This window comes from Eriocheir sinensis, chromosome 34 (genome assembly GCF_024679095.1).
Source record: "Eriocheir sinensis breed Jianghai 21 chromosome 34, ASM2467909v1, whole genome shotgun sequence".
Classification (NCBI taxonomy): Eukaryota; Metazoa; Arthropoda; class Malacostraca; order Decapoda; family Varunidae; genus Eriocheir; species Eriocheir sinensis.
In genome coordinates, this window is record NC_066542.1 from 12,017,144 (window position 1) to 12,033,210 (window position 16,067).

Here is a 16,067-nt window from a genome sequence, read left to right on the forward strand (position 1 = left end):
ATATATATATATATATTTTTTTTTTTAATAGTTTAGCAGACTTATCTCCATTAAGCTACATAATTCTATTTTTGTTTTAATGAGCCCGTTAACAGGGTTATTTTTTCCTTGTAACACTAGTGACCCAACTTTTAACTTTTGTCTTGCTCTAATCAACAGCCTCTCCATCACACACACCAACCTTTGATCTCCCTCTACAAATTATTTCCTCACAGCAGCAGCAGGGGGGCGGGGAGTATGATGGTGTGGAGGAGTACTCCGCCGAGCCACCACCAGACTTGCCTCCACCACCACCGCCAATCACCACCACTGCTCCTCCTCCTTCTGCTGTGCCACCATCGTTCTCCCTGCCAGTTGAAAGTGATCAGCTCCATTGTAAGTGTTTTGGATCCATTTATTTTTTGTCATTTGTAACCCATTGCGTGAGACACTGTCACCCCTCTACCTTCCATGCGAAGGGAGGCCTCTGCCAGCCCCACTCTTTGTTTTAGAGGCTGCCTGGGTGGTACAGTTGTGGCGGTCACTCAAAAAAGCAGTGCCAGGTTGAGTGAATCTTCAGAAGATTCTGCATGTGGATGCTCATAACATCCTGAGCTTTTCAGAGAATTACCATCTGATTCAATTTTCCAATGAGTTTACAAAAGTTAAGTGGGATATAGTAGAACTCTTGAGACAAGAAGGCCTGGCATTGGCAAGATAAGTAGCAGATGGTACACCTTCTGTTAGGGGGTCAATACCACTTCTTGAAGTTTATAAGAAATTTTCTACTTTGAAGGAAAAAAAAATTCCAACCACCAGTCCAGAAGCCCTGAAGATGTGAGGCAGACTCTGAACATCAAGTCAATAAAGTAATGGTGGCTCAAGGCTTTCAAAGTCCTTATCCAAGTTTTGGACCACTACATGGCTACCTTTTTCATTTGAATTAGTTTCATTATGCTTTAATTGTCTTTGTTACTCAGCTTCATATTTTCCACGGTAGCACAACTTGAAAAGGTGCCATGAAGAGTACATGAACCATCCATTTTCCTGCCCTTACTTTAGGAGAAACACAACACAGGAAAGGATGTCCACTGCAGTGTCATCACAATCATGGGGGATTTGCCTTTTCTTGAAAGACATTAAAATTTATCTTCTCAAGAGAAATATTTTTTACCATCAACCTGATTCAAACCTGAATGTTTGATAAATCATTGGTCACGGAGATGGGAAGCCCCAAAGAGGATCTGGACATCAGGGCATACTAAGATGGTACGGCCATCTGTTCTAGCACTGAAAAGGGGCATTGTAGCACTAATTTACACGGTAGGTTTTTAATTTGGATATTTTTAGGGATTCACAGTTGTGAAACTCATGATTGTAGAAACTGCATTGATGATGAACTGATTGTATTACAAAGAACATACTACATGGTGATCACAAATCTCTTCCATTCTTTCCTACAGATGGTGACTACTGCCGGGCAATGTACGACTATGAGGCAACATGCCCTGAGGAAATAACCTTCTGTGAGGGGCAGATTATCCACATCTTGAAGCGGGCAGTGCATGACGTGGATGATGGTTGGTGGGAGGGAGAGGTGGATGGCCAGGTGGGGCTGTTCCCTTCACTGGTAGTGGAGGAATGTCGCTCTGACGGGGAACCTCTGACGCCTGATGTAAGTGTGGGTGTGGGTGTGGACGTTACCTCTCCTTTCCCTTCCCACCCCTGTCCTTTCATGCCCATACTTTCCCTTTATCCTTTATTCCTTTTTCTCTCCATCTCCTTTCTTTCCCTTCCCTTCCTTTCTTTTTTCTGCATTTTCCCTTGATTTCTTGATCCTTTTCTAGTTTTATTTATCTTCTATTTCTACATCTTTCTTGCCTTTGTTTTCTTTTGCTTTCCATGCCTCACCATCCCTTTCCCTTTCCTAGGCATTGTTATTCTTTCTTTTTGTCTGATTTCCTCCCAACTGTTCTTGCTATGGGTCATATTATAAGACATTTCGTTGCCCAATAACACATATTTGACATGGCTTTCATAGGAGTTGTGTGCATTTTCATGAGTAGTTGTATGACCCTGGTGGTAGTTTGACCCTTCTTCTGTACCATGAATCTAAAGAAACACTCATTAGAACCCGACTGACCCCCTCTTTGTCCTTTAGAAATAGCTGATGTGAGAAACGAAAGTGTCTTATAATACTGACCTATATCTTTCCTCTCTCATCTGTTTTCCTTTTGGCATTATGTCCAGTCTTACTTCCTGCCGTTCCTCCTTCCTTCCAGTCAGCCCTTGCCTCTGTCTTATTTGTAAGATGTCTTTCCCCCTTCGTATGAGCCTATTTACATATTTGCTGTGTTGTCAGTACTGCAGTGCTTTGTGTTTGTGTTCATACACATGTGTGGGTGTACTGTGTTATTTTGGCTCTGTGTGGCTGTGACTGTACATCTTGAGTAAAACCTTTGAGCTAAAACTGAAAGGGCATTTATTTGTGCATTTTTATTTTTCACTCATTGTTTTGGGTCTGACCTCATCTTGCGCTATTGGCTGACAACATTTGTTATCAGTAATATCATTATTATTACTATTATTATCATTATTATTATTATTATTATTATTATTACCATCTTTATTTATTATCATCGTAGTTTTGATTCATTCCTATTGTCAATATGTATTGTTACCATTGCTGTCAGGATGTTCAGCATTCATTCATCTCTGTGTCTGTGGGTTGGTGTATATGTGTGTAAGTGTTATTTGTCACTGCTGTAGAGGGCTGTTAATATTGTTTATTATGTGTCTGTTTGTGAGTGTGGGTGTGTGGCTAGGTTGTTGGGTGCATGGGAGTGTCATTCACCATAGTCTAATCACATCAGTGGTGCACAATCACCAGTCACTACCCTCCTTGAATGAGCTAGGAGCTCAAATGACCGATCTTTAGGATCAGGTGGAACCTCACATCACACTTAAACACACCCAGGAGGTGAGGCCAATTCCTGACTGACACTCTCTCACAGCAAGGGGGGACAGGGGAAACTTTTTTTTTTTCTCGGCCTGTGGCGCCAGTAGACTTTCTTGGTGGGGCCTGATGGTCAGCCCCAGGACGTTGTGGCACAGGCAAGTGTTTATAGTGCCACCATCTTTCTTGGCTCATGCTGCCCACTCAGAACTTATCTTTGAGCCTCTCTTTAGATAGAGAATCTAGGGTCTGGGTTGATAGGTGGTCTTCAGGACAGCATTGTGGGAAGTCTCAGACCACTTGGCGGTGACTGAAAAATCCAAGCTGTTGCAGCGGGCAGGACTCAACCCACATCCTCCTGGATGCAGTGCCAGCATACTAACCACTCAGCCACCGCCTCCCCATTAAAGAAGATTGCCCATCCATCCTTCTGGGAATCGAACCCAGGTCCCTCGGTTGTGAGCTGTGCATACGTGTGTGGCTGCATGCAGGCACGTGTGCGTGTGTGCGCATGTAATTCACCTCTTGGTCTGCTGCGGGTCTCTCTTGAGACAGCCAGCCGTTCCCCTATGGAAGAGCACAGAGCTCATAGTACCGATCTTTGGGTAGGACTGAGACCACTCACACACAACACACCGTGACAATGGGGTCACAACTCCTTGCCTTACGTCGCGTACCTACTCACTGCTAGGTGAACAGAGGCTACACGTGAAAGAAGATGTGTGTGTGTGTGTGTGTGTGTGTGTAAATATTATTATCATGATAGGTAATATGCTTTTTTCTCCTAATGTGCTGTGTAGTGAAATGTACTAACTGTACAATTACTGCTAACTGTACTCTGTCTCTAGCTGTCTATCTATCTATCTATCTATCTATCTATCTATCTATATCTATATAATATATCTCTCACACACACACACACACACACACAAACACACACACACACACACACACACACACACACACACATACACACAAACACACACTCAGTTACAGAGCAGTTCTCCACCTTTCCATATATTATAGCCTTGTAGCATGAATTATGTGGATTTTGCACCTCCTTCAGTGTCCCCTTAAACAAATTCAAGGGTTCATCCACACAGTTGTTAGCCATTTCATTTCTTTTGAAATATTGCACTGGAGGGAACATTTGGACAAGACAACTTCAGAAAGAAGAAAATTGAAATATGTGTGAAAGAGAGAGGACGGAGGAATGAGAGGATGGGAGTCTGCATTGGTGGGGTTTATGTAAACAACCTAATGCAGTCTTTTTCTAAGGCCAATCCCTTGAGGGAGTTACAAGGAGCAGGCTTTACAATAGAAGTAATAGAGTAGTGATTGTACTACTGGCTTGGACATTTTTAGAGTCTTCCTGGCTAAAAGCAATGTGTGGATATCCTATTGAAGTTTTTCCATTAGTATACATATAAGGAACCAAGTAATCCATCTAATTTTCCAAATATAGAAGCACTATGCAAAGTTATATGTTTATTTTTGTTTTAGGACCTGCCCTTTACCATGCATTCAAGTAGAATTCAGGAATGAAAAAAGTCAAATAATAAGAATCACCAAAGGTTGAAGACACACTTCCCCTGCTTCTCACAACGTGAAGGAATGTGTCATTTTACAGGATGATAAGTCTTTTCTGATTTCTTGAGACTCCTTTCACTTTGCCATAATCATTATAATTAACCCGGTAGCAGCGACAGGCCAAATTTGTGGCTTTACCATGTAGCAGCGACGGGCCAAATTTGTGGCTTTACCATGTAGCAGCGACGGGCCAAATTTGTGGCTTTACCATGTAGCAGCGACGGGCCAAATTTGTGCCATGATTTAAACCCCAAAAAATAGATGATACATAATCTGATCACAAATGCCTTGATATATATAATGAAATGGTTTGTGTGAGCGGTGATTTTTTCTCATTTTTCTCGCTTGGAGGGACCATTAAGAAATATATGATCCCCGCTGCTACCGGGTTAAAGCTTATAATTCACTATGTTTCCCATTACTCACAAGAATTTTGATTATTTGTATATGAATAATTTTATGTCAGGAAAGGTTGCAGGGTGTTCTTAGCATGCAGAGGAGTAAGTCAGTTTTCATACGTTTCCGGGTATACCGAGCACAAAAAGTATCCATTTATGCACCTCTCATTTTTGCAGCAGTTCAGCACTATGTACTTGTAGCACTTTATCTTTTCCTCTATGATCACTTGCACTGAAGCACTGAGAAATCAAATAAGTAATAATTCTTTCTTGCACATTTTATGCATTCACTGCCTCAATGCTATGTAATAAGTTTCAATCAGCACTATGTATGGCTGTTGCACTTAGCACCACTCTTCCACTTCCACCTCTCCTTTTTTCCTTCAGCCCTTCCTTTCCTTCTTTCTTCTTCATTCCTTCCTCCCACATATTCTTTTCTTCATTCCTTATTGCCTGCCAGTCTATCTATCTTTCATTTCCCTCATTTTAGATTCCTTAACACAACATTCCTTGCTGCTCTCATTTGCCTCCAAGTTACATACCATTTATGTTGCTTTGTTTAATAACACTAAATTCTTGATTTTTTCTGTAGCTTTTAGTATGGTTTTCGTATTTAACATTTGACACTGGCTTAATTCTCATTACTTTTATATTTTGCAACCTGTCACATTTTTCTCCTTTTTATATTTACAGACATTTTCCAGTTCCTGTAACTGTTCCTTTTACTACTGTCATGCTGAACCAGCTTTTTTTACCTCTCTCTCTCTCTCTCTCTCTCTCTCTCTCTCTCTCTCTCTCTCTCTCTCTCTCTCTCTCTCTCTCTCTCTCTCTCTCTCTCTCTCTCTCTCTCTCTCTCTCTCTCTCTCTCTCTCTCTCTCTCTCATCCTTATCCCCCCCCCCCCCTCCCCGTCCCTCTTCCTCCTCCACCGACAGATGAGACAAAGTTCACAAAGGTGAACACCGAAACAAGTGCGAGACAAAGGTGAAAGGGTTGGAAAAAGGTATATTTCTAGTTTACACCAACCATCGGCACCTTATTCTATATACATTTGAGTATTTATTTTTTGTCAGCTTTTTTCCATTTACTTTCCATAATAGATGCCTTTGGTAAGTTTCCTCACAGAATCATGAGGTATTGTTGAAATAACTTTGTCAAATTAGCAGAGGTGGTGCGGTACTGAAAAATCAGTAGTGCAATTGCGGTAGTGCAGTACTTTTTCCGGAGTAGTGCGGTTGCGGTAGTGCGGTCCCATTTTTTTCTTTCCCAGTGCGGTACGCGGTGTGCAGTACTGTGGTAGCGGTAGTCAAAAAATTAAAAATCGGCCGGCACCACAGACGGGTCCGGGGTTGAAATGGCCGGCACCATGCAGATTAAAGAAGACTCGTAGTGTAGTAGTTAATCTGTCTATTTTGTATTTAATTTTGAACAATAACTGAAAAGTCAGAATGATTGAATCACTGATTCTGGTGGCTGATACCGATTGACTGATTGAGTCCAATTCACTGTAAAAAAAAATTCTGTGAGCATGCCGCGCTGCAAATGTCATCTTTGATAGTTTTCAAAGTACCACAAAAAAGTACCGCAGGATTTTTTAGTGCGGTCCACAGTAGTGCGGTATTTTCATAAATTTTGCAGTAGTGCGGTACTTTTTTTGTGATGCGGTACTACCACACTACCGCACTAAGTACCGCACTTGCCCACCTCTGCAAATTAGTGATTACTGTCATGAGACTGAATTGAGGTCCATCACCTGCACAATTCGTGAATGCCAACTGAGGCTATATATAGGCATGTGTCAGGCTTCCCAGAAGTCTATCCTGTTTATCAGGTTGCATCTGTAAGAGACTTCCTTAAGTATGGGAGGCCAAGGGGAGGCCCACAAAGTATGCCTGGTGCAAGTCATTGGGTCCTGCCATGAATATGGCATGATATGATAGGAAGTGGGCCTGCATCCAGATGTGCTTGCCTGAAGCCCTTGGAGTGAAGTTGTGTGAGTGGGCAAGGTAATGCACCCCATGGCATGTGCTCCCTTTAGATAAAGATGGTGAGTGGAAATTGCCACAGAAATAGGTGCTCAGGGGCCAATGTGACAGAGATGAGCACTGAGGTCATGCACAGCTTAAGCGTATGCCCCCAACTTCACCTTTATTGTAGAAAATTATGCCATGTACTTGTTTTGGAGAAGGTTAGTTGGTTGGTGTAAACAAGAAATTGCCCCCGAACACCTTACGAACAGACAGGCAAGGACAAATGGAGAGAGGTAAATGGAGGAAGTAAAAGAGGAAAAAGGAAGCTAAGTATAAGTTAAATGACAGTGGACAGAGACTGACTAGAGCTGCCCATGCACTCTCCAGGTATTCACCTTCCAGGCCGTTTCTGGAGCTTCACCCTGCACCACGCCGCCTCCCCACACGCCCCCAGAGGTCCCCGGCTTCCTTCTGCCTCCTGAGAGAGTCATCATCACACAGCCAACCCCCATGGTGGAGACAGTGGAGGAATCACAGAACATTATGGTACCAACAGAGCCAACACCTGCTACCACTGCTGCCACCACTACCACAACCGCTAATAACACTGCTGCTACGGGTGAGATATTGCTTACAGCGTTTTGGTTCACTAGAATCTTTGGTGTAGGTCTAGGTATTAAACAAGCTTTTAACTATGATTATCTACCTTGACACATTGCTCAAGATACCAAGTCAGATATGATGCTTGAGACAACAAATAATACAAACTCTTTAATACATCAGAAAGAGGTTAATGTAGGCCTTTCACTTAGCCAGCATCTCTTGATATTCAGCTATATTCCTTACCCTCATTTTAGGGGGGACATATGCCACTCTGATGTTTCCCTTGCCTCTCCCTTGGTTGTTATTTTCAGGTTTATTGCCTGTTCCACATTATCCACACTCACGTTTGCCTGTAACATACCACTTTAACCCGGTAGCAGCGACAGGCCAAATTTGTGGCTTTACCGTGTAGTAGCAACGGGCCAAATTTATGCCATGATATAAACCCGCCAAAATAGATGATACATAAACTGATCACAAATGCTTTGATATATATTATGAAATGGTTTGTGTGAGTGATGATTTTTTCTCATTTTTCTCGCATAGAGGGACCATTAAGAAACATGATCCCTGCTGCTACTAGGTTAATGGCTTTTCAAGTGCACAACAATAAATTCTTGAAACTGAGCCTTAGATATATTCAACTTTTCTTTTTATCTCTTATTTTCTTTCATCATCCTTCTTTGGTTCTCATCTCTGGTCCTCTTCTCCTTTGATGTTGTGCCACCATAAATATAAGTCTATGGCACTTGTTCAATCCCTCCAGCTCCTAGTGGAGGCTATGACGCTTCTGCCTTTGAGTTGGAGTTGAGTGGGCAGCACCAAAACAAGTACTCGCGCCAGTTCAGCTCATCCCCAGAAAGTGAGGCCACAGACAAGGACCAGCAGTATGCAGAACTCGTCTCTAGCCCTGATGTATCCAACCAGGAGGTGAGTAAGACATGGATAAGAGGGGGAGCATTACAAACAGGAACCAACACCATGCAAGCTTCTTTCCAGTTTTATGGGTCCATCCTGGAAGGCAGAGAGAAGAAAGGGAGGAGAAAAGACAGTCGAAGAAGAAAGGATGGGAAAGGAATATGAAGGGATGGTAGCTACTCGCAGAGTGAATGAATTGTTTAATAAGTGTGCTGAAGGAGGTTGTGTTTAGGTGAAGCAGAAATTATTATCATCCTTTTCGATTGTGTGAGTCTTCCTACATGGCTGATAGGCAAGATATAATTCAAATTGAACATTAAATATCTAGATTTCAAATTTGAAAAGATCTTGGAATCCATCAAATATACTACTAAACAGTTTTTGGGAAAACAGCTTTTCACTTGTCTACGTAGGTTGTGTGGCATTTAGAATGCTTCTTGTAACTTAAGGAAATTATTGGGCTTTTTATTTTTAGATACAGAAAGCATTTCATGAAAAATGGTGTTACAAAAAAAAATAGAAAGACATGATTACAAAGGCCCATGAAGTGGAAAGAACATATTATTTTTGAATTGATATTAGTTGATTGACATTAGTAGTAGGCTCCCATGATGCATCAGCATCAGGCGAGCCTGCCACCCATGACGGGTGTAGCACAAATCCTACAGAACCCCTGCATTGAGGGGGTAATGGCCCCCCAGCCTCTTTTTGTTTTGTCTTGATGAGCCAGGTGCTGTTTGCATCTTTCTTGGGGGTCATTTTTTTCTATGACTCCTAGGCTTCATAACACTGCCACTGTCCTTGAGGCAGCCAAATTCTGTTGAATGCCTCAAGAGGCAACTTCAGGCCTTTCTTTTTGAGAGAGGCTGTGATCTGTTGTGGTGGATGATTAAAGACTTAATTTGTCACTATTATTGACTTGAGTGATATTTGATGTGTATGAATTGTAGGTGTAATGTAATTAGATAAGTTTTTTTTATTAAGCACCAATGAATTCTTTAGAAAAATTTACACTGATTGGAGAAATAAGTAGTAACATCAATAATAATAATCATCATGTTGCTTATTTCTCCAAAATGACAATTCTTATGAAGATCTAATAAGCACTGAACAACATCATAATTATTATTGTTGTTTTGTGATTATTATTATTATTATTATTATTATTATTATTATTATTATTATTATTACTATTACTATTATTATTATTATTATTATTATTATTATTATTATTATTATTATTATTATTATTATTGTGATTTACCCTCTGTACAGTGCATAATGTACAATGTTGGGGGTTACTTATGGTGTTCTGCTACATATGAGTATTTTATTATTTACATTTTAAAATAGCAGTATTTCTCAACTTAGTCCAAAATTAACACGTTTTCTGAGGGGGAGTGTCTTGCTGGAGCTAGTGTTTTTAACATAGACATAGTGTTTATCATGAGTGTACATCCTGGCATATCATGATATGTGATGCGTATGCTCTGTTTTCAACGAGACAATATTCACCATATATCATTACTGTCCTCCATCTTACAATTGCTGTCTTTCTGTTTTTTATCATGCCTTTAAATCTCTGATTTACATACACTGATCTCTCATGCTTATATTTTTATGTCAATTTGTGTGTCATGCAGTGCAATGCAAGATTTATTTTTTTATTGATTAATTCATCAATCCTTCCACCCTTTACTTTTTATTCTCATGCAGTCCCTCACTCCAGAAATGTTCATGCAGTGCACACTGTAGTCTGCTCATTGATTTAGCATATTGGCCTATTTTCCATTCACATTGATGTTCATATCATACAGCTCAATGGTCAAGCCACACACCTTTTTTTTTTATGCACGTGAAAGAGCGACTATTTGGTGAAAGATGCATTTCACTAGTGGCTCACTGAATGGAAAATGGGTGTTGCATATCTGGCAGATAAAATGAACAGAATACAGCAATTTTTGCACCTTTTTCTAAGAGAGGAAAGGTGACAGTGGGACAGCTGAGACCACTATGCACTTTTTTTCTGGTCAAGCTGTTTACTACACCTGGATTTTGTCATTTCTGGCCATATGTGTGTCATATCTCGTACTCCTCCCCTCCTAATACCCACTTCCTCCTCCCCCACTACAGCTCACACTTATTTGATGTTTTCTCCCTCCCTTCCTGCCTCCATCCCTGTCACACTGTCTCTCTCCCTCCCCTTCCCTCCTGTGGCTGCAGCAAGCGAGGCAGCAGAGGGAACAGGAGCCTTCTTCAGCCACCTCTCCGGACACCCTGCAGGAAGAGGTGAAATGAACTGCGCCTTTCTGCCCCTTTGTCAGTTTCCTTTTTCTCCTCTGTCACTATATCACTTTCATTATTATTTTCCTGCTTTCTTTCTCTATTACTGTCTCTTTCTTTTAATATTTCTTACTTTTCTGTCATGTTATCGTTTATCATCTTACTGATATTTTTTTCTTTCTGTATTCTTTTTCTGTTTATATTTCCTCTTTCTTGATTATGGTTGTTTTTCTTGTTTTCTCTCTCTCTCTCTCTCTCTCTCTCTCTCTCTCTCTCTCTCTCTCTCTCTCTCTCTCTCTCTCTCTCTCTCTCTCTCTCTCTCTCTCTCTTCTGTACATTTACCACCCCCATCTCCTTCCTCTCAATCATCCTGCCTTGACATACTAATTTCTAATCTTCCTGTAGAGTCTATATTTGTAAATAGACTTCTAGATTATCTTCTTGGCCCTTTTTGTTCCCCCATTAGATTCAAACACTACATAGCTACTCGCTGCTTCTATTTACAGCTACAAAATTATTCTTTGATAAATTCTATGGTTTCAATGCATGTATGATCAATTTTCTCCAATCTGCATCTTAGTAACCTATAGTCTATTGATGTTAACGAGCCCTTGGACGCGACTCACAATGGACAACTCAAGTAGTAGAGAGAGAGAAAGAGAGGTAGCGACCCTATCTGAGGTTAATAATGGAGTGATATGTCACCAGCGCGGTCTTGTGGGGAATCCCTGAGTTGCGCCAAAGGGGTCAATTTAAAACCGATAGACTATAGTTCAGGATGGTTATTCTTTATAATGAATAATTCTCTAGCTATTATCATGCTCGTGTTTGCTGTAGTTTCTCATTTGATAGTCTTGAATGTTTTTTATGATGTTGATGGCTTCATGAATCTCTTTTTCTGCCTTCTTGATAGCACATATTCCTTTCAAAATTTCTGGTATTTGTATGGAGAGCAAAGTTTATATTCCATTACGTACTGAGCATTTTCTGTCTGATCATGTACATGGTTTGCCTTACTTAATTTCTCTCTCAGTTATTTATTGGCTCTTTACAAGTCATATCCTCTAGCATATTTTTCATAGTTATGTAGCTAAAGAAATATATCAACTCCACTTCTCAGTAGATAATGTGAAAGTTGGTGAAATTATTGAATATGTTCTCTTGCAGGCATCTTCATTTTCTGATATCTCATCCTGATTCCTCTCTGTTGGGTTCTCACTCTGTTGGTAACTTATTTATTGCTATTTATGGAGTATTTTTTCATTGGTTTATTGATTGTGATCTTTGACACCTCATTAATGCTAAATATTCAAGTGATCTCGTCATTGTTTTAGTTATCTGCTTGTTCTTTACCTTTTTTCTTCATTATCTCAGATTTCAGAAAAAAAAATAAGAAAAAAGCAAATTGCCCCATACTTTGGTTATTGCCATCGTATAATCAACACCTGTGGATTAATGATAACTCAGGGCAAGGGACAAGGACATGTTCTGAAATTAATCTAAAAGAAGTATTCCTCTGCAGGCAGCAACCTATATATCCAAATGATGATGAACCATTCATGCAAAAAAGCAGTATGATGGAGATATTCAAGGGAATTGAGAGAGAGAGAGAGAGAGAGATTAGCTAGATTGTTTCAAGACACACTTACAACAGATAAGTCAAATTTCTGGATGGAATAAACTCCATAAATAATCCACAGCGATGATGTCTCAGTAAAAACACAACAAGGAAAAGGAAAAACTAACTAACCAACTAACCAGCCTCTGTCACTCCCCTCACCTCCCCTCACCCGGCCCTCCCTCATCCTCCCGGCCCCACCGGACACACTTGTCAGGCCTTCGAGCTAGAGCCATGGCACGATGAGGCAATGGATCCCTCGTCCGCCACCACCACCACCATCTCCCTTGATGAGGTGAAACAGCACTGGGGGCCTCATCTCCCTCCTGGCCCTTATATTTGCTAGAAAGACAGAAAGCATGGCAAGGGCTGCCAGATGTTGCTTTTTTTTTTAAATAGATAGTTCAAAAGTACTTTCGTAATTGTCTCTTTAATAACTTGCTCTCTAAACTAAGAACACTATGTAACTTTTTAGTAGTTTCTACGAGTGCCTGTAGGTACCGGGTGATTTGATTAAGTTTGTTTCTTAATTTGATTTTAAAATTTGGTGTTTTTGCACCTAAAATGAAAATTCGTCAAAACCAAATAAATAAATTTTAAAGTTATGAACATTTATTTGAAATTAACTGAATTGAATTGATAATGCATTTTTGATGTCACTCATTCTTGCTACCAAATTAAGCACTTACACAATTTGTAACATTTATGGAGCAACTGATTGATCACGCTAAAGTTCTTAGTCAGACTAGAATACCTCAAGTGCTTAACTCATTAATTCTAATTGAATAATTTCTTTGACAAAATATTTAAATATTGCGTTCAGTGTGAACTGAAAATGCTGGCTGAACCCTTTGTAGTCATTTCCTTCACCTGTTATCTACACATCTTTGTTCATAAAAAGCAAGTGTTAAAATCTTAAAAGCTTTCCCTTTAGTTCCTCTTTGAAAGGAACTGATTTCAACCTCTACATGTCTAATTAAACTAAGATATTGGCTGCCCCTGTTGCTTAAAAAGTATTCCCAGTTTAGCTATGTACCAGCTTACCAGTAGCCCACCCAGTTAATACTGTCACCCTGTCTTGTCTGTCCATTATAAACAACTCCATCCTGGTCTGCCCTGTCTGTAAATACGTATCTGCAATGTCCTAAGCAATACTGGAGCATCTCTTAAAGTACTAAATCATTTTCACTCATCACATCTGCCTAACTTTCCACATGCACTGAAATTATCGTGTGTGGTACACAGACTAAACAAAGGAGTAATAGGTTGAAAATACATTTAGAGAGGAACATGGAAAACAGGGGAAAGCAGAGAAGGCAGATGAGGGACAGTGAACCTACATACCGGGGGATTTGCATGAAAAGGAAATTCAGAGCATGGGAATAGTTGAATCAGTGGATGCGATTATGTGACAAAATGACAGAAAAGGGTTTGGAGGAAGGAAGCAAAAACATGTTTGGTATTCTGAAAGTCTGCAGTAATATGACTATTAGCTCTAGATACATACTAGGAGTATACAGTAGTTGTTTTCTTTAAGTTACCTCTAAATGTCCTGTCTCTCTTTAGTCCACACTTACCAGAGGTAACTTATCAATTACAGTTGAGGTGAATAGCAAAGCTGTTTATAGTTTACTTCCAATCATGCTGTAATATATGTTTATATTTAGTGCAACAGTTAATCTTAGTTAGAATCGGGGAATGTTGAAGTGTAAGTAGTTTTTTAACACAGCCCATTTAGAATGTCAGAGAGCATAATGAGATGAACATAAAAGAAACAGCAGTAAATAATTGAAAATTGGATCAGTTGCACAATATTATTCAAACACTTCACCCATGCACTTTTCCTCTCATCCACCCGTCACACTCAAGCAGTTTACTGTCCATATCTATTGACAACAGTACGAATAGTACAGCTTTTAAGTATATATTTTACAATTTTGATAAGCAGCTGTAGGCAAGTATTTTTTTCACATAGTCATAATGAATGCCAAGTTGTGAAAGGATGAATGGATGTTTTGATTTTATAGTCAGAATAAACAAATGAAAAGATTCATTATGTGGAGTTGATATGCATTCTACCTACATGTGGAATTTATCAAATGTTTGGCAGAACATTTGGCATTCCCAAGCCCGTTTATTCCAAAGCTTTTATAAAGTGTATACAGAACTTTTGTGCACAAAGAAAATATGGAATTGTTTAACATTTTGAGAAAGTTCATAGAAGTACTACATTACTTATTTTCGATCTAATATTTACATTTTAGGTGGCTAATAAAGAAAAGCCTTGTTGCAATATCTAAAAGAATAATATGGGTGTATTGAAAAGATAGAAATTAAATAATATGGATGTGCTGAACATATAAAAATGGTAATCTTTTAGTTTACAAAATAGGATAAGCACTTAGGTGAGTGAAGGTGAGCAAGGACAACAGCTACAAAATCAGTATGTAGTGTACATTGAAAATAGATAACCCAATTTCCAAAGTAGATAAAATAATATTAATTACAAACCACAGAAAATAGCCTTGCATTTTTGTCATATTGACAGACATAATAATATCTAGTAAAAACATATCAATGCACAATAAATAAATAAAAAATTATTTACTTATGTACGGTATCTGTTTTTTTTTTCTAATATAATTTCATTTTTGTGTTAAACTGGAAACTGCTCACCATATTCTACAAATTAATTCTTAGAGTTTCATGTGCAATGTTCCTTTATCAGTTATTTTGTGTCACAATTCCTATTCTTTGCTTTATCTTGAGAGTTACGTGCTCTAAGAGATTGTTCTTTTACCTTTAAGATGTTTCTACTGTATGATAAATTTTCATTGTGTACTCTCTGTTTTATCCCTTCTTATTACACTTTTCCCATATTTGTTCTTTGCTATGTTTCAATTGTGGCTTTAACATGTTTCTGCTTTCAATACTTTTTCTTGGGTATGGTTTCTACATCTATTTAATTTGATATCTTGAATTTTCATTTATTTTGTTTCATCCAAAGTGATTTTTCTTGTTAATCACTTTCTCATTCCCAATCTTTACTCTGCCTGTGCCCCTTCTTTTTTTCTCTCGTTGCCCTCCTCCTCATCCTCGCTTCGGGGGTGGTAACAGGCGGGTGGTTTGGTCAGCCCTCTGTCGGAGGCACGGGTGGTGGAGGTGTGTGAGCCGCCAGAGTCCCCGCCCCTCCCACCTCAGCCTCCTGAGCAACAGGTGAATGCTTATGGCTGTCCCTCACCCATTCCTCTGCTCACTTACTCTCCCACACTATTTCTGAGGTCTCTTTTCCTCTTGGTTTTACTTTCCTGCTCTCCTGGTATATAGTTCCTTCACCTACCAAACCATCTGCTATGCACCCATTCTGTCTTCATCTATCTGTCTTTCGGTCCTTGCCCTGTAAGTCTTGTTTAGGCCTCTTTAGCTGTAACACCACTTTATTCCCTGTTTACTTTTTCCTTATATTTTCTTTAGATTATTGACATTCTCTCTCTCTCTCTCTCTCTCTCTCTCTCTCTCTCTCTCTCTCTCTCTCTCTCTCTCTCTCTCTCTCTCTCTCTCTCTCTCTCCTCTTCCATAGGTTTCCTTTCTAAGTGTCCATATCCTTACACTCTTATATTGGCACTAGACACACATAAGTGTGCATGCACACACACACACACACACACATACACACACACAAAACAAAGTTGTGCGGCAGCAGCAATTGACAGGAAATTTACTGAACCAGTAGTAAAGAAGAAACCCACCTATA

The 16,067-nt window shown here is 39.6% G+C and overlaps 1 protein-coding gene across 19 annotated transcripts in view; it reads left to right on the forward strand.

The window, feature by feature from the left end:
* Positions 1–16,067, forward strand: part of LOC127007085 (protein nervous wreck-like) — a 107,797-nt gene that overhangs the window by 72,001 nt on the left and 19,729 nt on the right. For 6 of the 19 annotated variants that reach the window (XM_050877649.1, XM_050877637.1, XM_050877639.1 and 3 more), the window contains 7 exons: positions 216–375; positions 1,443–1,654; positions 7,279–7,510; positions 8,261–8,424; positions 10,636–10,701; positions 12,531–12,608; positions 15,431–15,529. In XM_050877649.1, coding sequence (XP_050733606.1) covers positions 216–375; positions 1,443–1,654; positions 7,279–7,510; positions 8,261–8,424; positions 10,636–10,701; positions 12,531–12,608; positions 15,431–15,529 — 1,011 coding nt within the window. The remainder of the gene's footprint in view (positions 1–215; positions 376–1,442; positions 1,655–7,278; positions 7,511–8,260; positions 8,425–10,635; positions 10,702–12,530; positions 12,609–15,430; positions 15,530–16,067) is intronic. The other 13 variants (XM_050877638.1, XM_050877643.1, XM_050877645.1 and 10 more) reach the window with 9 other exon arrangements.